The sequence below is a fragment of the Rhinolophus ferrumequinum genome (genome assembly GCF_004115265.2).
Source record: "Rhinolophus ferrumequinum isolate MPI-CBG mRhiFer1 chromosome 3 unlocalized genomic scaffold, mRhiFer1_v1.p scaffold_36_arrow_ctg1_4, whole genome shotgun sequence".
Classification (NCBI taxonomy): domain Eukaryota; kingdom Metazoa; phylum Chordata; class Mammalia; order Chiroptera; family Rhinolophidae; genus Rhinolophus; species Rhinolophus ferrumequinum.
The window spans coordinates 842,987-862,487 of NW_022680354.1; the positions used below are offsets into that span (position 1 = coordinate 842,987).

Genomic DNA, 19,501 nt, shown 5'->3' on the forward strand with positions numbered 1-19,501 from the left:
GACCAGGGAAGGCACCGAACAGGTGAGCAATCTTGGTCCCGCAGAAGATCAGCCCGATCCCCTCAGTTCCTTGTGTGCTGGGTGTGATGTGTGCGTCACCTGTAGCGCAGGAGCGCATGGGTCAGAGAGGAGAACGCGTGGGGACTCACCTTGAGCCTCAGTATCACAGCCCTGACACGTGGCTAAAAACTAGATTCCACAGAACAACGACTTCTAAGTTTTGCCCCTTGACAAGTGTGTGAAGGGTCCACGTCCCTTCCAGAATTCTATACGCTTCTTCAGTAAATGAACCCCTGTCTTCCTCCTCACCCCCAATGGACGTGACGGTTAATCAACTTCACTTCTCAAAAGGCTTCGGTGGCACTTACATGGGGACCCCAGAGTCATCAGCTGAATAGGGACAAATGTTCCAAAAGAAGTGGTGATGAGGCAGGAAGAAAAACAAGTCAAATGTGTAAATATATTAAGACGGCAAGTTCCATCTCCCAATTTCAGCCTAATAATTAAAAACCAAAATTAAAATTATGTAGGATAAGTCATTAAGTCTTTCATTTAAACAGAGGCTGGCAAAACTAATTGCACTAAAATTGTCCCCCAGCTGTTCCCTGCAGCCTCAGTTCTGGAAGGACTCAGTGACGGTGAAGGCACAGAGGGTGCTTGCTGGCCACAAAAGGACCCCACGCCACCCGTGGCCCGTCTGCAGGAGGCCAGAGCTGAAGCAATTCAGCAGTGATGGGATTGTTTCCTTGTCTACCCTGGAAAGAAAGTATTTCCTTCCAAATTTTGCTTTGTTTCTTTCCTAAAAGTGCTGGAGCTATACACATGCTCTGTGCAAGTAAGTGTAATGGGTTATTATGCCCAGGGATTTGGACAGAGGAGAAGGAGGGGGGTCGGGGCTGCTGGTCCTGGAAGGTGGTGATGGGAGCCCCCGGGGTGATGTCCACACTTGGGTCCCGGAGCTCCAGTCTTGGTCCTACTGCCCTCTGGCTCCAGCGCCAGTCACGTGACTGGGGACAGTGCCCCGGATCTCATTCCCCTCGTGGGAAGCTGTGGGAGAGTGCTCTTATCTACTGGGCAAATCCAAGGAATCAAAGGAAATTAAGAATATTCAAAAATCACTTTCGTAAACTGAAAAACACTAGACAAGCGCAAGGCATTAATACTCATGGAGGACTTTTAAAGTCGTTTTAATTTCTTTGTAGTGCTTACGATAGACAGTTGTTTCATAAATCAGATGGAAACATATGCCACTTTTTAAAAGTAAAGAATCTTATTTCTGTAATCAGTACTAATATTTTGGCATGTTCTCTTACAACGCATATGAGTCAGCCTGTAGCTCACTCCCTTTCTGTGTGTGTGTGTGTGTGTGTGTGTGTGTGTGTGTGTGCATGAGAGAGAGAGAGAGAGAGAGAGACAGAGAGAGACAGAGATTACTGAACAAATATTTGAGAAATATTTATATTTGACCGTCTGCCAAACACACGGCATGCTGGGAATATCCCTGGGGATTCCGCGGCCAAGAAGATCCATCCACACAGTACCCACCTCCTGAGCACCAGTTCTGTTCCGAGGAACACAAACAACCACACAATTAAAGTTTAATCACAGAAAGGGCAAGCATTACGACGAATACTTTGGGTGACAGGAGAGTGTGTCACAGGAGAGCACCTACCAAACTGACACTTTACAGCTCATACAGTTTTTAAGCCTGATCTCCCCACTTAACATTGTTTAAAAGGCATTTCTACTGTTGTATAATAGCTTCATGTTGTGGGGTAACATAATTTGACCGTTTTCCCGTTTATTTTTAAGTGAAAATACAATACTGCAAGGAGCATTCTTGAACATAAATCATCGATTAATGTCTTATTATTTCCTTAGAAGACATTTCAACAAATTGCAATACTGAGTTAAAAGTCCCCAAAACTTTGAGGTTAATAATACATATGCCAAATGGTTTTCAAAAAGATTGAAGTAATTCACACACCCCCAGCAGAGTTAAAGCACATCACTCAAAGAACACCTACCGGGGTAAAGTTTTGCACTTAAAAAAGTGCCAAAGTGCATGGCCAAAAATCATTTACTATTTTAATTTGCATCTATTTGATTATTAGTGTTTAAAAACATTTGGTGGTTGTTTGGATTACTTTTCTATTCTGTAAATATATCCATGTCCTCGCTCCCCTTTTTTTTGAGTTAATATTTTGCTTATTGTTTTCTAAGAATTCTTTGTACATTAAGGAACTAGCCCTTTGTCCAAGTTTACGTATAGATATTTTCCCAGTCTATTGCCTTCTCATTTTATTTACAAAGTTTGACATAGAAACATTTTAAAAAATACTTTAGAAAGTCAAATCAAATGATGTCTTTTGTGAAACTTTTTTCCTTTGCCTGTATGCCTAGAAAATCCTTTTCCATCCTGAGATTGGTTAAATATTCAACTACGTTTTCTTTCTTTCTTATAATTTAGTTATTTTTATTTAACTTTGATCCATCTGTAGGTTTTTGGAATGCATCCTTCTTTACCCATACTCGATTTTCCAATGTGATTTCCTGAATCATATATATGCCCCCATTTCTTATGCATATTTTATAATATACTAAGTATTAAAGAACTATTTTAGGCTGTTTTACTCCTGTTCCGTACCTCATAACACAAACTCTTAACGGTCTAGTGGGAATCTTTACTTTATTCCTGACTTAATGGGCTGCAAATTAAGTGAGTGAAGATAGGTTTTCTTTATCATCTTATGAATATTTCTTTATTTCTAACTATTTAGTATCTTAAAATCAGAAATTATCTTAGATTTTACAAAATTACTTTTTTCTCTTTTAAGATTGTCGTGGGTGTAGAATTCACCGCCTCACATGAACATAAATCCTATTTCTGGGATATTGTCATTCTAAGAGCTGTTGCAATTGTGAGTGACAGCCTTTTGGTAAAGCAATTTAGCTGTTGATTGGCTGGTGATGGGCACACTTGACGCAGGGGGGCAAGCGGTGGCAGCACAGGAGGCACGGAGGCTTTCCAGACTCCACAGTATAGGACTCCATTAGGCGTCTGTGCTGGGGGGTGTAAGCACAGGTCTGCCTGCAAGCCCACCCCTTGTCACACTAACACGTTTTCATGTTTGGGAGGGGTCGCTTAGCATTACGAGGGATCGTTTATGGATCAATACCAGTTAGTCAGTACCAGCTCCAGAATGCGGGAGTATGGAAAGGGATCAGCAATGAAATACAAAAGAAAAGACTGGTTTCTTCGTTTAAGCACAACAGGTGAACAAGTATGTCCTCTGAACCAGGCCAGCCGCACGCAGAACCATCTGTGCGTCCCTGGCTCCCTATACTTGGTGCAAGTGTGAAACCAAACTGAAAAAAAGCTTAACATGGCGACCCAGTTTAACACATGTGAATGGAACCAAACATGGTACAGGGGCTCTCAGTGTGGCTTGGATCAGCCTGGGTGCTGATTTAGCTTATAAATCCAGTATTTCCTCATAGCATACCCCTTTAAGCCAAGTAACTGTGGGGGGCTTCACCTAGCCCCCTGCAAGCCATGTACTGAGGCCCTAACCTCCAGGACCACAGAATGTGGCTGCATTTGGCGCTGGGGCCTTTCAAGAGGTGATTAAGGTAAAAGCAGACCGTTATGGGCCCTGATCCAGCAAGACGGGCGTCCTTGAAAGGAGCGGAGATTTGGGCATGGACAGAAACCAGGGCCGCACACACAGAGGAAAGACCCTGAGAAGAGGGAACAAGAAGACGGCTGTCTGCACGCTGAGGACGAGGCCTCAGAAGGAACCAGCCCTGCCGACACTGTGTCGACTGCTTCCTCACCAGAGCTCTGCACGGCGAGACTGTCCAGAAACAGCCAGTGGACGACCAGCGTCCTCCTGCGGCTGGTGTGCACGACCGCCCTTTACTGAGCAGCTCTGCTTCAGCCTGGCCTGTGCTATCAGACGCAGTCTGCCAGGACGGCTCGGGGACGGGAGGAATCCCAGGGTTCCAGCTTCATCGGCCGCAGTACTCTGTCACTCATCCCACCCAGGGACCTGGGTGTCACACTTATGAGACGTGGAAGCACAGTGAGCTCCCCACAGAGGGGCCTCCCCACCAGGGCCCAGGGTTCTTCAGGAATGCGCCGAAGGATGGGGGCATGAAAAGGGCCTGCCCGTCCTCAGTGGCTTGGATCTGCCCCTGCTCCGAAAGGAGGACGGATTGTAGTTTCTGCAGCACAATGGTTAGAATAATTATTCCCACCCTCCCTGGAAGAATCTGAAACACCCAGAACAGCACTTTGTGGAGAAGGAGCTGTTGGAGGTGCTCTCCCTCCTTCTGGTCGGGCTCCAGGGGAGGGAATCGGGGGAGGAGGGACCCTGCAGAGGGGGGCTGGCATGGCCACTGTGACTGGCTCCAGTGCCCAGGACACAGGCAGTGGGCACCACACGCGTCCACTGCTGAAAGGGAGGAGCGGGTTTCAGGAAACAGCACGAGACGCCATGTCAGGGCCCGAGTCTGAGTTCTACACTGAGCCAGTAATTGCGGGACTTTAAACAAACTACTTAGACTTGTGACATCTCGGTTTTGTTTCCTATAAATCAGCACCACCCCTCTTGCAAGTTTTCTGGAAGTTCAATGTCGATTGACAATGTTCTGTAAACTTTGCATTCTAGAAGAAGTTCGTTAGGACCGTTAGAAACACATTTGTCACGTGCACGTTGTGAGCAGCATGGGCCATCCAGCACTGCGCTGGCACTGATTTCATGTCCCTCGTTCTGCCCAGCCTCCTGGACCTGCGCTGACTATGTGCCATCTGCACTGGCCTTTGCTCTGCGCAAACCATGGCAAGGTCCAGGGCGGCGTGCCTCTTCCTGCAGAGCCCAGCCCTAACCCCCACCCCCTCCCCTCACACACACACTGGACCAGGGCTCCAGACAAGTGGGAAATGAACACACTGTACGAGACAAGTCATCGCTGGTCATGGTCAAAGTCTCCCATGTCCATGAAGAAGAAACTTTCTTAGAACCACTCACTGACCGAAACACACTCAGCACCAGCTGTGAGCTTGAGAAGACATTCTAAGACCTGTGTCAAGAAGAGGAGGTTGTGCTGAGCTTGAGCTACTGAGGAACACACACACACACACACATTTACACGCACAAACATTTACACACGAACATTTACACACGAACATTTACACACACATTCATATACACATTTAAACACACACTTATACACACGAACATTTACATACATTCATACACACATTTACATACACAAACATTTAAACACACATTTGCACACAATTCACACACATTTACATGCATACAAACATTTATACATACATTCACACACATGAACATTTACATACATTCATACATTTACACTCATTCATATACACCTTCATACACATATTTACACACACATTCACACGCAAACATTTACACACACTCACACACATGTATGTCCATTCACATTCATCTACACATACATTTACATACACGAACATTTACACACACATTCATACACACACTCACACATGTAAACATTTAGACACACACCAACACATTCATACACACATTTACACAGACATTTGTTTTATTTCATTTCATTGTGTTTTGTTTGTTCAAGAATAGAATTTGCAAAGCTGTATGTAAAGAATCTTGAATGGTATAATAAACAAATTATTAGGGTGAGCCACATGAAATTGCCAAAATTTTTAGCATTTTTCAATAAAAATTATGATTCTTATACGTCATATGTTAGAACCTAAAGAACACACCATGTACCAAAATTAATTCAAAATGGATCAAAGACTTAAGCATAAGACCTGAAACAATAAACTGCATAGAAGAAAACATAGGTACTAAACTTATGGACCTTGGGTTCAAAGAGCGTTTTATGAATTTGACTCCAAAGGCAAGGGAAGTAAAAGCTAAAATAAATGAATGGGACTATATCAAACTTAAAAGCTTCTGCACAGCAAAAGAAACCATCGACAAAATAAAGAGGCAACCAACTGAATGGGAGAAGATTTTTGCCAACAGTGCCTCAGATAAGGGGCAAATATCCAAAATATACAAGGAACTCATGAAACTCAACAACAAAAAAAACAAACAACCCAATTGAAAAATGGGCAGAGGACCTGAAGAGACATTTCTCCAAAGAGGACATACGAATGACAAATAGACATATGAAAAAATGCTCAACATCACTAATCATCAGAGAAATGCAAATAAAAACCTCAATGAGATATCACCTCACCCCAGTCAGAATGGCTATCATCATCAAGACAAATAGTAACAAGTGTTGGAGAGGCTGTGGAGAAAAAGGAACCCTCATACACTGTTGGTGGGAATGCAGACTGGTGCAGCCGTTATGGAAGGCAGTGTGGAGGTTCCTCAAAAAATTACGAATAGAATTACCATATGACCCAGCAATCCCTCTCCTGGGTATCTACCCAAAAAAATCTGAAAACATTTATACATAAAGACACATGTGCTCCAATGTTCACTGCAGCTTTATTTACGGTGGCCAAGACATGGAAACAACCAAAATGTCCTTCGATAGATGAATGGATAAAGAAGTTGTGGTATATGTACACAATGGAATACTATTCGGCGGTAAGAAAAGATGATATAGGAACATTTGTGACAACATGGATGGATCTTGAGAGTATGATGCTAAGCGAAATAAGTCAGACAGAAAAAGCAGAGAACCATATGATTTCATTGATATGTGGTATATAAACCAAAAACAACAAAAGAACAAGACAAGCAAATGAGAAACAAAAACTTGTAGACACAGACAATAGTTTAGTGGTTACCAGAGGGTAAGGGGGGTGGGGGGTGGGAGATGAGGGTAAGGGGATCAAATATATGGTGATGGAAGGAGAACTGACTCTGGGTGGTGAACACACAATGGGATTTATAGATGATGTAATACAGAATTGTACTCCTGAAATCTATGTAATTTTACTAACAATTTTCACCCCAATAAACTTTAATTAAAAAAAAAACAAACGAAAAAAACCCCACAAAAACAAACCAAAAAAACGATCAGACCCCCCCAAAAAAAAGTTAAAAAAAAAAAAAGAACCTAAAGAACAAGAAAAGTCTATGAAGTGGTATTTGCAGAGATTATTCTCACGGGAGGTGGACAAGGAAAGAGGAGACAATACGAATGACGACACACCGCCAAACTGGAGGCGCACACGGCTGTCACCCGCCTTCACTCATAGAGTCCTCATGACCTCCTGGGGTGGGGGGAGGCCCGGCTCATCCTGGCATTTGCACTCTCTCTGGGCTGCACACACCGGGCTGGCTGTGCTTGGCTGAGGAAGGTTAGGGCGAAAGGGCCACCCTCACGACCACCCCCCATGGAGCTCCAGCCGCAGCCATCTAAGCAATCTGCTCCATGCACATCTTTAAGGCACGATCTTTGCTCTGTGGTCAGACCTAGAAGGAACCAGAGGGCACAATACCCACATTTGATCAACAAAGAAAAAAGGATAACGAGCCAGTGGATATGACGAAATCTCTTAATAATCACAGGTGATAAAGTGGTTCAAGCTAGCGATGCCAGATTCTGCAAATCGGTATTTTCCTTAAGGCCACAGCCTGGTTCCTTCTGGCTGACATGCTCACACCCACAGTTAGCTGCCAGAGTTTCCAACAGCCCTTCCCGCGGGCCTGCTGACATCTGAAGCATAAAGCCTTCTTGCCACTATCCTACCATCCACATCAAACATTCCATAAGGCCAGCTCTTTGGTTCCTTCTATGCCAACTAGCAGGCAGACATTGTAAACGCAAATGATCGCCGGTTACCAGAAGCCAACTGGGTTCCACCTTCCAGCAGAACAAAGTCTACAAGACACGAGTAGAGAAAAACGGCCCCAGATGTCATCCAGCCCAGGCGCTATGGATTAACTGACGGACCACTCGAGACATGCACTCGTCAGAGCGGCCTCATGTTGGTGCGAAGGATACAAAGAACTGAATCAAAGTATGCGTATAAAACCTTTCATAATCGGCACCTGGCTTTTCCCTGTGTGTCTACACCTGCTATTTCCAAATGTCAACAAGGCTCAAAACTCGGGGAACCCAGTCCCAGTGTCTTCTCTGAGAAGTCCCCATGTGGCTGTCCCCATGTGTGCAGATAGTCGTACAAAGCACGCAGGAAGGAACACAGGTGCAGAAATCAGAGCACAAACACAAGTCACTTTAGGAGTCGTGTGTCTCTTGGAAAGACTCCAGAGCTGGCTCAGTCCTCATTTCCAAGGACCAGAGATGTGAAGTGAGTGGCTAAGATGGCTCAGCACCCTGGAGGCAGAATCATGACCAAAATCCAGGGTGAAATGAAAAGTCCTTCCTTCAGAACTTGCTCCGAAGCTCACTTAGGAGAGAAATTTGGTTGTGCTGTCCTCATGTCCCTAAGAAGGAAGCTGAGGAAGGACCAGGTGGGAACAGAGCCCATGGTCCGCATAGCGCGCAAAGCCGGCCTGCCCCTCTGCGAGACATTCAGGAAAATTCATGGTCCTGAGAGTCTGCCTTACATCACGATGCTGAACCCAATTACACATTTAGAACTTCAATCAAAGTGAAAAACATCAGCAGGACTCTTCGCCCACTTCATCATCCTGTGGGTCTGTGATCTGAAACGAGCAGTGATTAGTGATCTAAAGCAGAACAGTTATGGAAGGCAACGTTCTTCCAGCTGATTGACCTGGAAATGATGGAAGAAAAAGCTGAACTCTCATCAAAAGTCCATGTCAACAACCAGAGACGCGCACCGTAAGGCATGCCTGGGTCACCATGTCCACCAGCTCCAGAGGCTCTCTGTACGTCAGAGAGAGGGCACATCCTGCGGCACCTTCCCAGGGGAACACGGGCCAGGAAAGTGCTCTTTAAAAGTCGCTGATGGTTTCCAAACCAATCCATCTTCCTAATGTCAATAATAATATTCCACTTAGTGAAGTGGTTGGTCAGGTGTCTGAAGGCTGACACCTGTCTGTTCTGTAGCAATGCAAGAAAGTGCCATTTTTAAGAGCCAGTAAGTTTTGTTTTTGTTCATGAAACATGAAGATACTTTCTTCAAAGAAGAGACACGAATGGCTAACAAGCACATGAAAAGATGCTCAACGTCACTAATTATCAGGGAAATGCAAACTGAAGCCACAATGAGATGTCACCTCACACCCATTAGAACTGCTACAATTAGGATGAGAATGTAGAAAACAGTAGAGCAATTACTCAAAAAATTAAAGACAGAACTGCCACAGGAGCCAGCAATCCCACTTCTGGGTACACACCGCAAAAAATTGAAAGCACGGCCTGAGAGAGAGACACGCACACCCATATTCATTGATGTGTTATTCACGTCTGACTCTGCGCGTGTACAGCGGGCTGAGGAGCTGACTGGGTGGGGGGACTGGGGTAAAACCCTCCACGCTTCCTTCTGATAAAGAAACTCAGGGAGCAGCACAGATGCCCCTGCAGAGCCGGAAACAGGAAAAGTCGAGTTCCTCCCCAACATAATCCCTTACAGCCATCCGTGTCAAGAAATAGATTACGTTTAAAAAGAAAGCAACGTAATGCATTCAGTAAGTTATTTATGGGAAACAGGAAAGCTCGCGTTTGAAAAAGCGTTTGACTTCAATTAGGGACAATGGTGCTTTGAACACAGTGGCAGGTGGCTCTTGGGGAAACCACTGCCTGGCCAGACTAGTGAGGGAAACACACATGCATTCCCGTCTGGTCCTGGAGGAGGACGCGTGGTAGGGCGCTGACCCAGGGGAAAGAGGGAGGTCACCCAGTTGTTAACATCTTGAGTCTGAGGGGACCGCTGCACACATTTCCAACAGGCACCCAGAACAACGGCTGCCGTCTTTGGAGGGAGGTCGGGGTGAGACGAGGACGGAGGAATCGGGAAGCACACAATAGGAAGTCAGGGAATGCGCTCAGAGTTATTTATGGAAATCAGAAATCTACTTGAAAGAGGTAGGAAGTGACAGAAATAAGCATTATGATTGCAAAGGATTTCTTTTTTAAACTGTGTTTCTACAAAATCTTTCTGACACTAATGCAGATAGATACATGGAAAGTGACCTTCGGCCAACAGATAAACCGGGTCCTGAGGTTCTAGAGATCCTCCTTTCTCCTACCAAGGCCACGGCTGTGCTCTCTGCACATGCCCCCAACAGCTCACTGAGGACCCAAGGTCACTATCAGACCCAACTCTGCATTTCAAAAGGAGGCAGAGAGACAGACACAGCGCAGAGAGTCTGGCAGGCATGTTTCACCTTGACCCTCCCTTGCTCCCCACGGGTAAGGACCCTCGTGGTCCCAACCCCGCCTGCACCCTCAATCCCACTTTCCCGTCATCATCTCCCAGCCCCAACACCTGCCCCAACTGTCACCCCCATTTCTCCCCTTTGTTTATAAGCTACCTTTACAAATATTCATGACAGGTCCTACATGCAAAAGGTCATCAACTAAACAAAACAGAAAGGCTGGGGACACACGGCAAGTCCCCGGCATCTCCCCACAGTCCCAGTGTGAGATGGTCCTGACATCAGCCTTTCTGGATGGTTCCCTCCGAGAGTCTGGATACTGCGAGACCCCTTCTGTCTTGGTGCTTGAAGACTATGATGGAGTCACCGACAGGACAGGTGAAGATCGAATGAGGTGAAGATCTAATGAGGTTTCTGCTCTTTTTGATCATATGGTCTCTGTCTGTTTTCTAGATCTACATACTAGAAGAGTTCCTCAACATTTTTCTAATTTTTCTGGTGTTTTTTTTCAGCAATCATATCTTAAATCTGGAAGAACGCTTTCTTCTTCCACGATGATTCCTTCTTCATTTCATCCTGTTTGATTTATGCCGATAGCATCCTATTTTCTGAAATCTCTCAGGGTTTTAAAGGTCTCATCTGTTCCCTGAGCTAATCTGCTTCTTCTGAGGTCAGTTTGTTTGCGTTTGTCTCTGTGGGTAAGGGAGCTGGCAGGTGGAAAGTGAACGCAGAAGAAGACACCAAAGCTGTTCCCTCAGGTCACCGGGAAGGTACGAATCACAGGAATTGTGCATCCAGGCCTCCCAGCGTGGGGACCGGCCACAGGAGAGCCAGGGCCTGACAGTGAGCCTCCGTCCTGAAGCTCACTCCGTGCTGGCCCCACAGACCGCTGCCCACAAGGCAACCCAACCTTTCCGGGCTCCAGAACCCTCCCTCCTCATCCCACGTCTCCCCAGCTTGTCCCAGCAGCGGTCGGGCCTGTTGTGCCTTTGGGTGTAAGAGGGGTTTCACAGCGCCAGGTGCCCAAACATACATCTGTGACACACAACACGCTTGTCGCTTCTCATCACAGTCTCGCAGTGGCGTGGTTCCCCCACATTCATCAGGCTCCCCTCTTTAGGAGGAAAAAGGGTCCTCATGTCCACAGGCCACGTACGCATATGTTTCTAAAAGGCGCAGCTGCCCACAGGGGCCTGGCCCGCCCAGCTGGCTGACTGCTTTAAAGCTCAGCAGGTTCTCTCAAATGACCCACATTTCCTAAGAAAGGGGGTGTGTCCCTCCCCTTCCTCTACAGGCATCATCAGCACGGAGCGAAATGCTTCAGCTGAGTGAAAATACATGTCACTTCCTCCCTCAGTGACGACTTGGAACAATAGCAGTGAAAACAGCTTAAACAACAGGACCCATCCACCCACACCCGAGACAAACCAGAGCCCCCTTCCTTCTCCCTGATGAGTGTCGGGCCCCCCAGCGCCCATGCACGCAGGCTGCTGTGCTGAATCCCCGCCACAAAGACCCGGGTCCCCACCCCGTGTGACTCACGCTTTTGGGTGAATTGAGGCTGTTGTCCCTTTGCACAAACAGAATTCATGTCTGATTTCACGGAAGATAAACTCCACCCAGGTGCCTGGGAGTCAGAGCACAGACCGTGCTATGTCCCTGTGACGTGTTCGGGGAGATCCTGATGCGAGACCTCTGAGTGCGCCTGCCATCGGTAGTGTGTCCCCTCAAACTCTCAAGGAAAAGGATTAAAAAAAGGGTATGACCCACATAAAAATGTTACCTACCTATGTGAATGAGCAAAGGACACCGAGAAGAGTGGAGGTGAAAGGGAGCAGGTCAGTTCCACTCGTTAAACTTGCCAGTGGGTCTTGGGACCAGATGTGCCCGCTGTGCCCCCAGATCTGCGTGACACCCCTGGGCAGGCCGAGGGGACCTGTAGGACGGGCATGGTAACCGAGTACATCTCTTAAGACAGCTGCCAGAAGCTGCACATTTACATAAACTCCCCATAGTCTATAGGCAAATATTTGGCACCTCTGGACAAAACTGTCGCCTGTCGCTCAGGAAGCTGGCACAGCGATGCCGGCACCTTCTCCACGAATGGCTGAGCCCAGTGTCCCCGAGCGGTTTGCTGGGGCAGCATGCATCTGCCTGCTCCGCAGGGGGAAGCTGTGACCGCCGAAGCCGTGCGTCAGGCTGTGTCCAGCTCCTCATGCTGCACAGCGGGGCACACGTCAGCATGTCAGACTCCAGGTGATGACAGGGGCTGAGGTGGGACCGCCAGCATTGCCAATGCCCCCGATCTTGCCAGTGGAGCCCGGGAGTCCTGACTATGACCCTCCTCACAGAGGGACAGAATGGGAGGTTGGGCTCCGAGGGCCCTGGGAGGTGGCCGGTGAGGACTGGAGGGGAAGGGTAAGGACAGACGCCGCACGTCTCTGCAATGTAACGTGACAGTCCTGGGTCAGGACCCGCTCCTGCACTGGGTCACGTCACAGCGCTCAAGCCCGTCCTCAGCACCCACTGCTGGAGTGGCAGAGGCCCTGCTCCTGGGGCTCTGACATAACCCCAGTCCTGTGGGACGATGTGCCAGGGCCCTTACACCCAGCGGGAGCCCCTGAGATCTACTCACCAAATCCTTCCACTGCACCGGCCCTGATCCTGCACACGGCACCCTCGCCCCGGAGCCGAGACAGACACACAGACCTGTCAGCTCAGAAAGCCACACACGGCTCCCATCAGGTGCCTGTCACCGAACCAGACACCGATGTGCCTTTGCTGCTGGAATTATGTCTCCTGGCCCCACACACGATAACCCCAGCTCTGCCATATATGAGACCCGTGGACCGGACACATCTGCATGGTTCCTTGAGCTCTGTTTTCCTCATCAGCAGCCGAGACCTAATTCACTCCGGGCGGGACTGCGTGGGGACCGCAGCTCTGCAGCCAGCACGCCGGGATCGCACTCCGCATTTCACCACGAACTGTCTGAGTAACTGAACAAGTCATTCTCTGAGATAAGCCTCCGTTTCCGCATCTACAAAATGGGCTTAAACGTCCGATTTAGCAAGTACTGCTCCTCTACGGCAAGTCCTAGCAGCGACTTGTTTCAGACTTAAATGGCCACTGTGTACACACAAGAATCGTGTGATTGCGTGGATGGAGACCTCTGACCGTCCCCGCCGTGGACAGATGTGGCACGCGCATCGCGACTGTCATGTGTGATAAGGAACACTCACTAAATGAAAACATCCAATAAACGACTGGTTAACTTGGTCATGACCAGCGTACAGGATCTGTGATAGCAGCAGCATGCAGTTATGCTATATATTCTTGAGCGCTTTAAAATAAAAGGAAGTCAAAAATACAACATCTCTAGGTTTTAGAAGGTTCAGGCACTGCCAATGCATTTTGGGAAACCTGAGCTCACTGTGACACTATATTTCTTGCTTTGTATGTGGCTGTGCCGTGTGATATGGGAATCATGAAAAGGAAAACCATGTGGGAGCAGAGCCAGCCTCGGACTCTCGCCCTCAGATGGAGGTTGTCAGGACTTGACCTCAGCAGCTCTTTCCGCTCCTTCCCTCCTGTGCGTTCTCACCACTCCCGGGCCTGCTCGGGCCTCCCCCACGTTAGGACCCGCTGACTGTGACAACCTCCATAAGATTTCCTGGTTTCGGTCGCCCCAACCTCCCGTCAGCCAGCCCAAGGCCTGCCAGGCGGACGTTCCAAAATAGCTCCACTCCCCTGTCCCTGCCCACTCAGTGCCTACCCCTGCCTGCGGGGCCTCCACCCCCGTACTTCCCACCTCTGGCACCTGAGAGCTTGGCGCACTCAGCCCACTGCCCCAGTGGGAGTCTTTGCCCCTGCAGGGCCCAGGCAGGTCGGACCCTCCCCACGAAGCTTTCTTAATATTGCACCCACTTTCCTCTGAACCCCACTGTGGTGGCATGATGGGTGTGACATGCAAGACGGGTTACATTTTCCAAGGACCCCCCCATCTCAATAGTTTATCTTCAAAAGGATTGGAGGCTCCTTGGGTTTGAGGCAAAGGCATATTACAAAAGGACAGTGCTATGTCTTTTCCAGCATTGATTTCTGTAATAACCTATTTATCCAAAGATTAGACTAGAAGATCAAGAATCTTCTAGGGAAGGCTAGACGGCAGCTAATCAGGCCAAAGGCCCCCATGCAGCCATTCAGGAGGCTCAGTGAACAGCCACTGACCAACTGAAATCATTGTCTTTATCGGCATGAGTAAAAGAACAGGGCATGCTGCATTGGGGAAAAACACCTACAAATTAGCAAAAATGCAATGAAACTAAATGATATTCAAGACGAAGAACCAGAGAGACGGGCTTGAGGGGCCTCAAGACAAAGTCCCATGGACCAAGGACCCCACCTGTCTGTCTCAGCTGACTGTCTCAGGGGAGGAGGAATGGGGAGGAACAGGACAAGACAGGTGGGATAAAATGAGAGAAAGACGAAAGAAAAGTGAGGAGAGGAACTATGAGGAAAAGACAGAAGAAGTAAGCACGGCCCATCCTACCACCTGTGCTCCAAGCTCTTGATAAACGAGTCACCCCTTCCCGAAGACAAGCCACGGGAAGCTCACGGTCAGCATTCACCCCCTGATCTGTACTTGCACAGAGAAATCCGAGAGCAACTGACCTCCAGCAAACTCAAGGACAAGATCAAATTACACCAGACAGGGAACGGAGGTGATGCAGAATGGGAACGTTGCAAGCCAAAATTTAAAGAAAAACAAAAATCAAGGACAACACTTTTATACCTGAACAAAGAAAACAATGAGGAAAGTGCTAAAAATCATACTCCAAGTTTCATACTAAGTAAAATATTAAGACGTGAGGGGAAAAGTTTACAAATGTCATACATAACTTTGAAAACATAATTACTTAGCTGACTGGCCAGTCTGGCTTCCACATAGGATTGGGGGATCATCTTAAAAAAAGAAAAGAAAAGGAACACCACCGCATACTCCAAACTGCTTTTTAAAAACGCAAACGCAGGTACTTACTAACAGTGCCCCATAGAATTTAGAGAAGGCTTGGCGGAAGCGAGAAAGCATGTCGCCAAAGCAGCAATGATGATGGTGACGGCCAGGGAGCCACAGTCCTCCCCTTCAAGCATCTACTGTCACCCTCCACGTGTCCCAGAGCACACCTCCGGCGAAGTCTGTAAACATTCGGGCTGATTCTCAGCGGGCACCCTCCAAAGGCAGCAGAGGGCAAGACGCAGCTTCCTTGCGGTGAGGAGAAGTCACAGGCACTTTTAGTAACTGACTTAACCCAACACCTCGGGTCACTTACTTAATATAGGGACTGCTATTCCCATTGGGTGGCAAGTGAGCAAGGTTGGCCACCTGTTCTGTTGCCCATCTGCCTGTCTTGAGTGAAGCCCAAATTGGAGGGAGCCACGAACGTGATGCCAACGGAGGCGCTGGCAGTGGGCTGACACCTCTGACCCGCAGCCCTGTCCAGAGGTCCTGATCCTGCCACATGCCGGGAAGATGGCAAATCAAGTTGCCAAGAAGCGGTGATTCTGTTTCTTGTTGTTAATATTGCCTTTATGCCTTTCTTTGCCAGAGACTATTTTTGTCATTCTAAGACTCTGATCAACTTGTAGCACTGGTAGAGACGCTGCCAAAGAAACTTAAAATGGGAAGAATGTAAGCTACGTCCCAGTGGCCACACAGCTTAATCTCAAAAGCCACAAAGAGTCACTCTTCCTCGTGTGCAGCTGCCCCTCTCGTCTCCTGCATCAGAACCACACTCCAAACCTGTGGTCACAAATATCTCACGGAGACGGACTGGCGATCAGTTTTGTAATGATGTACCTACAGAAACCTCCCACCGACACTCCAGACCGCAGTCCTGACGGGAGGGGCCGGCCGATCAGTCCAACGTGCCCAGCAGCTTGACACTCAGCCATACCCACTAGCTTTCCCAAATAGCTTGATTGCTGCTAACATTTGGGGAGAACGCCAACAAAAGTAAAAGCAATCTGTACAAAACACATTCCACTCGCCACACTCTGGCTCAGCCTGGTTGCTGAGTGAAGGGGCCAGACACTCCGTTCACATCGCCTCTGGGTTCCAAGAGTCTCCTGTCCTCCTGCACGGATGCCCCTCTCTGACTTCGTTACGACTGTCACCGTTCCGTTGAATGACAACAGTGCTAACAGTGTCTGTTGTGCGTCATCAGATGCTGCTGTTGGTCGAGAACTAACGTGGCGTTTTTCATACGAGGATCAAGAATATCTCTATGCCCATAAATCCCCACAGAGGGGGGGCCCTAGCCAACTACCCCACACACTTGACCTGCCTCACAGGCACCTGACTGGTGAACAATCTCACGTGGCAGCTTGTTTGACCCACACAGAAGCCACCTGCTTTGTTTCATGTTGCAGTGGTCACCTGCGCCACAGACGAGCAGGGGAATGTCTCCGGGGATTTGCTGAGACGTTCCCGTGTGATTTGGAATCCGCCCCCATGTGTCCACTCAAGGTCTCCCAAGGCAGGGAAGGCACCATCGCAGTAGCTGCTGACCCATTCGCTGGTGAAATTGTGGAGCCACCTCTAGGCAGGCTGAGGAGCTGAGAGGAGCTCGCGATCGGATGGAAAACTACCTGAAGCAGCCAGGTGCAGTCTGGCCCAGAGGGCTCTGCCTTCCATTTTCTGAGTGTGCCCAGCTGGGGTAGCTGGCTCGTGTTGTCCTGGGTGTTTCACTGAAGTCGTAGTTCCATGATCCGGAAGGTGGGGTTTGCTTCCACCCTTGCAGGGGGACCCCTTACCTTCCCATGGCTGAACACCACTCACTGCTGGGTCCACCGTGTCTCTAGCTGACACCTGTCCTGAGCCAAAACCCGCCACCTGCTGAGAAGGTCCTCTGGATGTCAGGGTGTCCGGTGGGCAACAGCATCCCAGACGGCCCTCCTGCTCGCCCATGGCAGCTTGTGCCCCGTAACTGTCAGTCACAGCACATCCTCCGCCCAGCTGCTCAGGCCAAAACCACGGGAAGCTGCTTTCATTGTCCTTCCTCTTCATCTCCCATAGTGACTCAGTCTCTCTATCGTGCCCTTGAATCGCCCTTCCCCTCCCCCGTGGGTGGTTTCTTGGGTCAGACAGCCCCGCGTCTCCCTAGGATTTGTGCAGCAGCAGCCCCTGCCCCCGCCCTCCCGTTTCCAGTTTCCCCACCTCAGTCCGTCCTCCACAGTGCAACCAGACCGACTCCAAAATGAAACTCGTAAAAGTCCTTCAGGCCCCCATCCTCGCCTGCACGCGCTCCCCACGGCCCGGGAGGGCCCACCGGTGGGTCCTTCTCCTAGGAGTACGACTGCTTCACTCTCACATCCTCAGTCTGTTCGACCCTCTCTCACCCTTCATCTCTCAACGTCACTTCCTCCACCAGCCCTCGCTGACCCCCAGGATGGGGTAAGGCCCCGATCCTACCTGTTTCCAGAACACCGTGGGTTCCCCCGCGTGGAAATCACTGTCTTGGCCTGTGTCGTCCACTAGTCTTTAGGCCACCAAAGCCAAGGAAGGAACTTACCATCCGTGTATACCACAGCACCCCCATACCCAGGAAGGACGGGGCCCCATGCTTTAGAGAGCCTCATGTTTCACAAACACAATTATTAAAGAATGTTTGCCCCCAGCACAACCCATAACCATGAAGGTTCACTGTCATGATGAAGTCTGCTCAGGACCCAAGAAATGCTATTCCAAACTCTCACCTGCATCTTCAAAACCAAGTAGGTGGAAGCTATGAAGGTGAGTTCTATGGTGACCTTGGGGACAGACGCCGGCCCAGACTCTGAGAAGCAGAGCCCTTAGGTAAGAGAAAGGTAATGCAATTCTCAAATCCATTCCCTCGGTGTGGAAGCGACAGATTCTTGCATATCAATGTCCCTTTCCAGTGACGCCGCTTGTACGCTTTCTTGCGTTTCTTCATGGTCCAATGCATGATTTAAGAAGTACTCAGGAACTACTGTGAGATTAGCACAAATTGTTTGTGGGGCTGGCTCACGTTTTGCAATGTTAAACCATTCACATTGCTCTTAAATTTGTACCTATAACCCTAAACATATGTACACACGCACGAGCAAGCCCCTGATTCTTTAGTCTTTACTGGATGAACCAGGTGCTGCTTTAAGAAATAGTGAAAGTAGCAATACGGGCAATATCTGTTTATATGACGCAATAAAATGCTCTGTAATATTGTTAACAATATAACAATCATGGGCCCTCATTACAAAGTTTGAGCACGACATGCAAAATTCACAGCTTGTATCTGAATCTAAGTATCCCTTAAAGGACTTTACCGACAATTTCAATTGTTTGGGGCAGAGTTAATTTCTCTAAAATTAAATGAGTGAAAAGTTAACCACACTGATTCAAGAAGATTAACTAATTTGTCATTACTGTTCATAAAACACAGTGTATGTGAGAGAAACCTTCCCGAGGAGCTGGGAAGACACTGACCCAACCACCACCTGGCACTCAGGTATAGGGTCTCAAAGGAAGCGGGTGCTCGGGCCACCGGGGTCAGAGGTAAAGAAAGCAGGAGGAATACTGAGAGAAGAGTTTCAGGAGGCAGGGAACAGAGACCAGGGAGAGGGCTGTGCAGAGGCACCAGTGTTTGGGAGGACGTGTGGGGCAACAGCACGATTGTGTGACAGTAACAAACGACTGGAGAGGTGGCCCTCTGAGTGGTGACCTACAACAAGGGAGGCAGCCGGTGCTCATTTCTGGGCATCTTACAGGAGAGGGCCCTGCCTCGGGAAAGTCTCCTTCGGGTTCATAAGTTAATTAGAGCTGTGACTCCATCTTTTATCCTTGTGTAATTCTTGGACAAAGACTCGGCACTGTATTTGCCTGCGGATGTAAATAAGGTCAGGCTGATTTGGCTGGTTCTTTATCAATCGCTTTTTCTTTTGTAGATATACGTGAACTGCCATTTTAACTGTCCTGCGTCCTTGCTGATAATGACCATCAAGTTCCCTGCTTTGAGATGTGGACGTATTGCATCCTAGCCCTTCAGAACTGGGACCTCATCTAGTCATTTATGCTCTTCTGCTAGTTGCAGTTTCATGAAGTCATAGACTGAAATATACCTCTAATCAATAAGGATTCTTGTCCAGGTCAGGAGATTGGAACCCACAGTTAGTAGCAAAATAGACATTTA

The 19,501-nt window shown here is 48.4% G+C and overlaps 1 protein-coding gene across 2 annotated transcripts in view; it reads right to left on the minus strand.

The window, feature by feature from the left end:
• RPS6KA2 (ribosomal protein S6 kinase A2) overlaps positions 1 to 19,501 on the minus strand; it is a 224,282-nt gene that overhangs the window by 159,191 nt on the left and 45,590 nt on the right. The window contains exon 1 of one of the 2 annotated variants that reach the window (XM_033100428.1): positions 15,334 to 15,489. The exons of the other annotated variant lie outside the window; for it this stretch is intronic. Within the exon in view, the coding sequence (XP_032956319.1) occupies positions 15,334 to 15,384 (51 nt within the window). The 5' untranslated portion in view covers positions 15,385 to 15,489. Of the gene's footprint in view, positions 1 to 15,333; positions 15,490 to 19,501 lie in introns of those variants that run through there. 2 annotated transcript variants of the gene reach the window in all.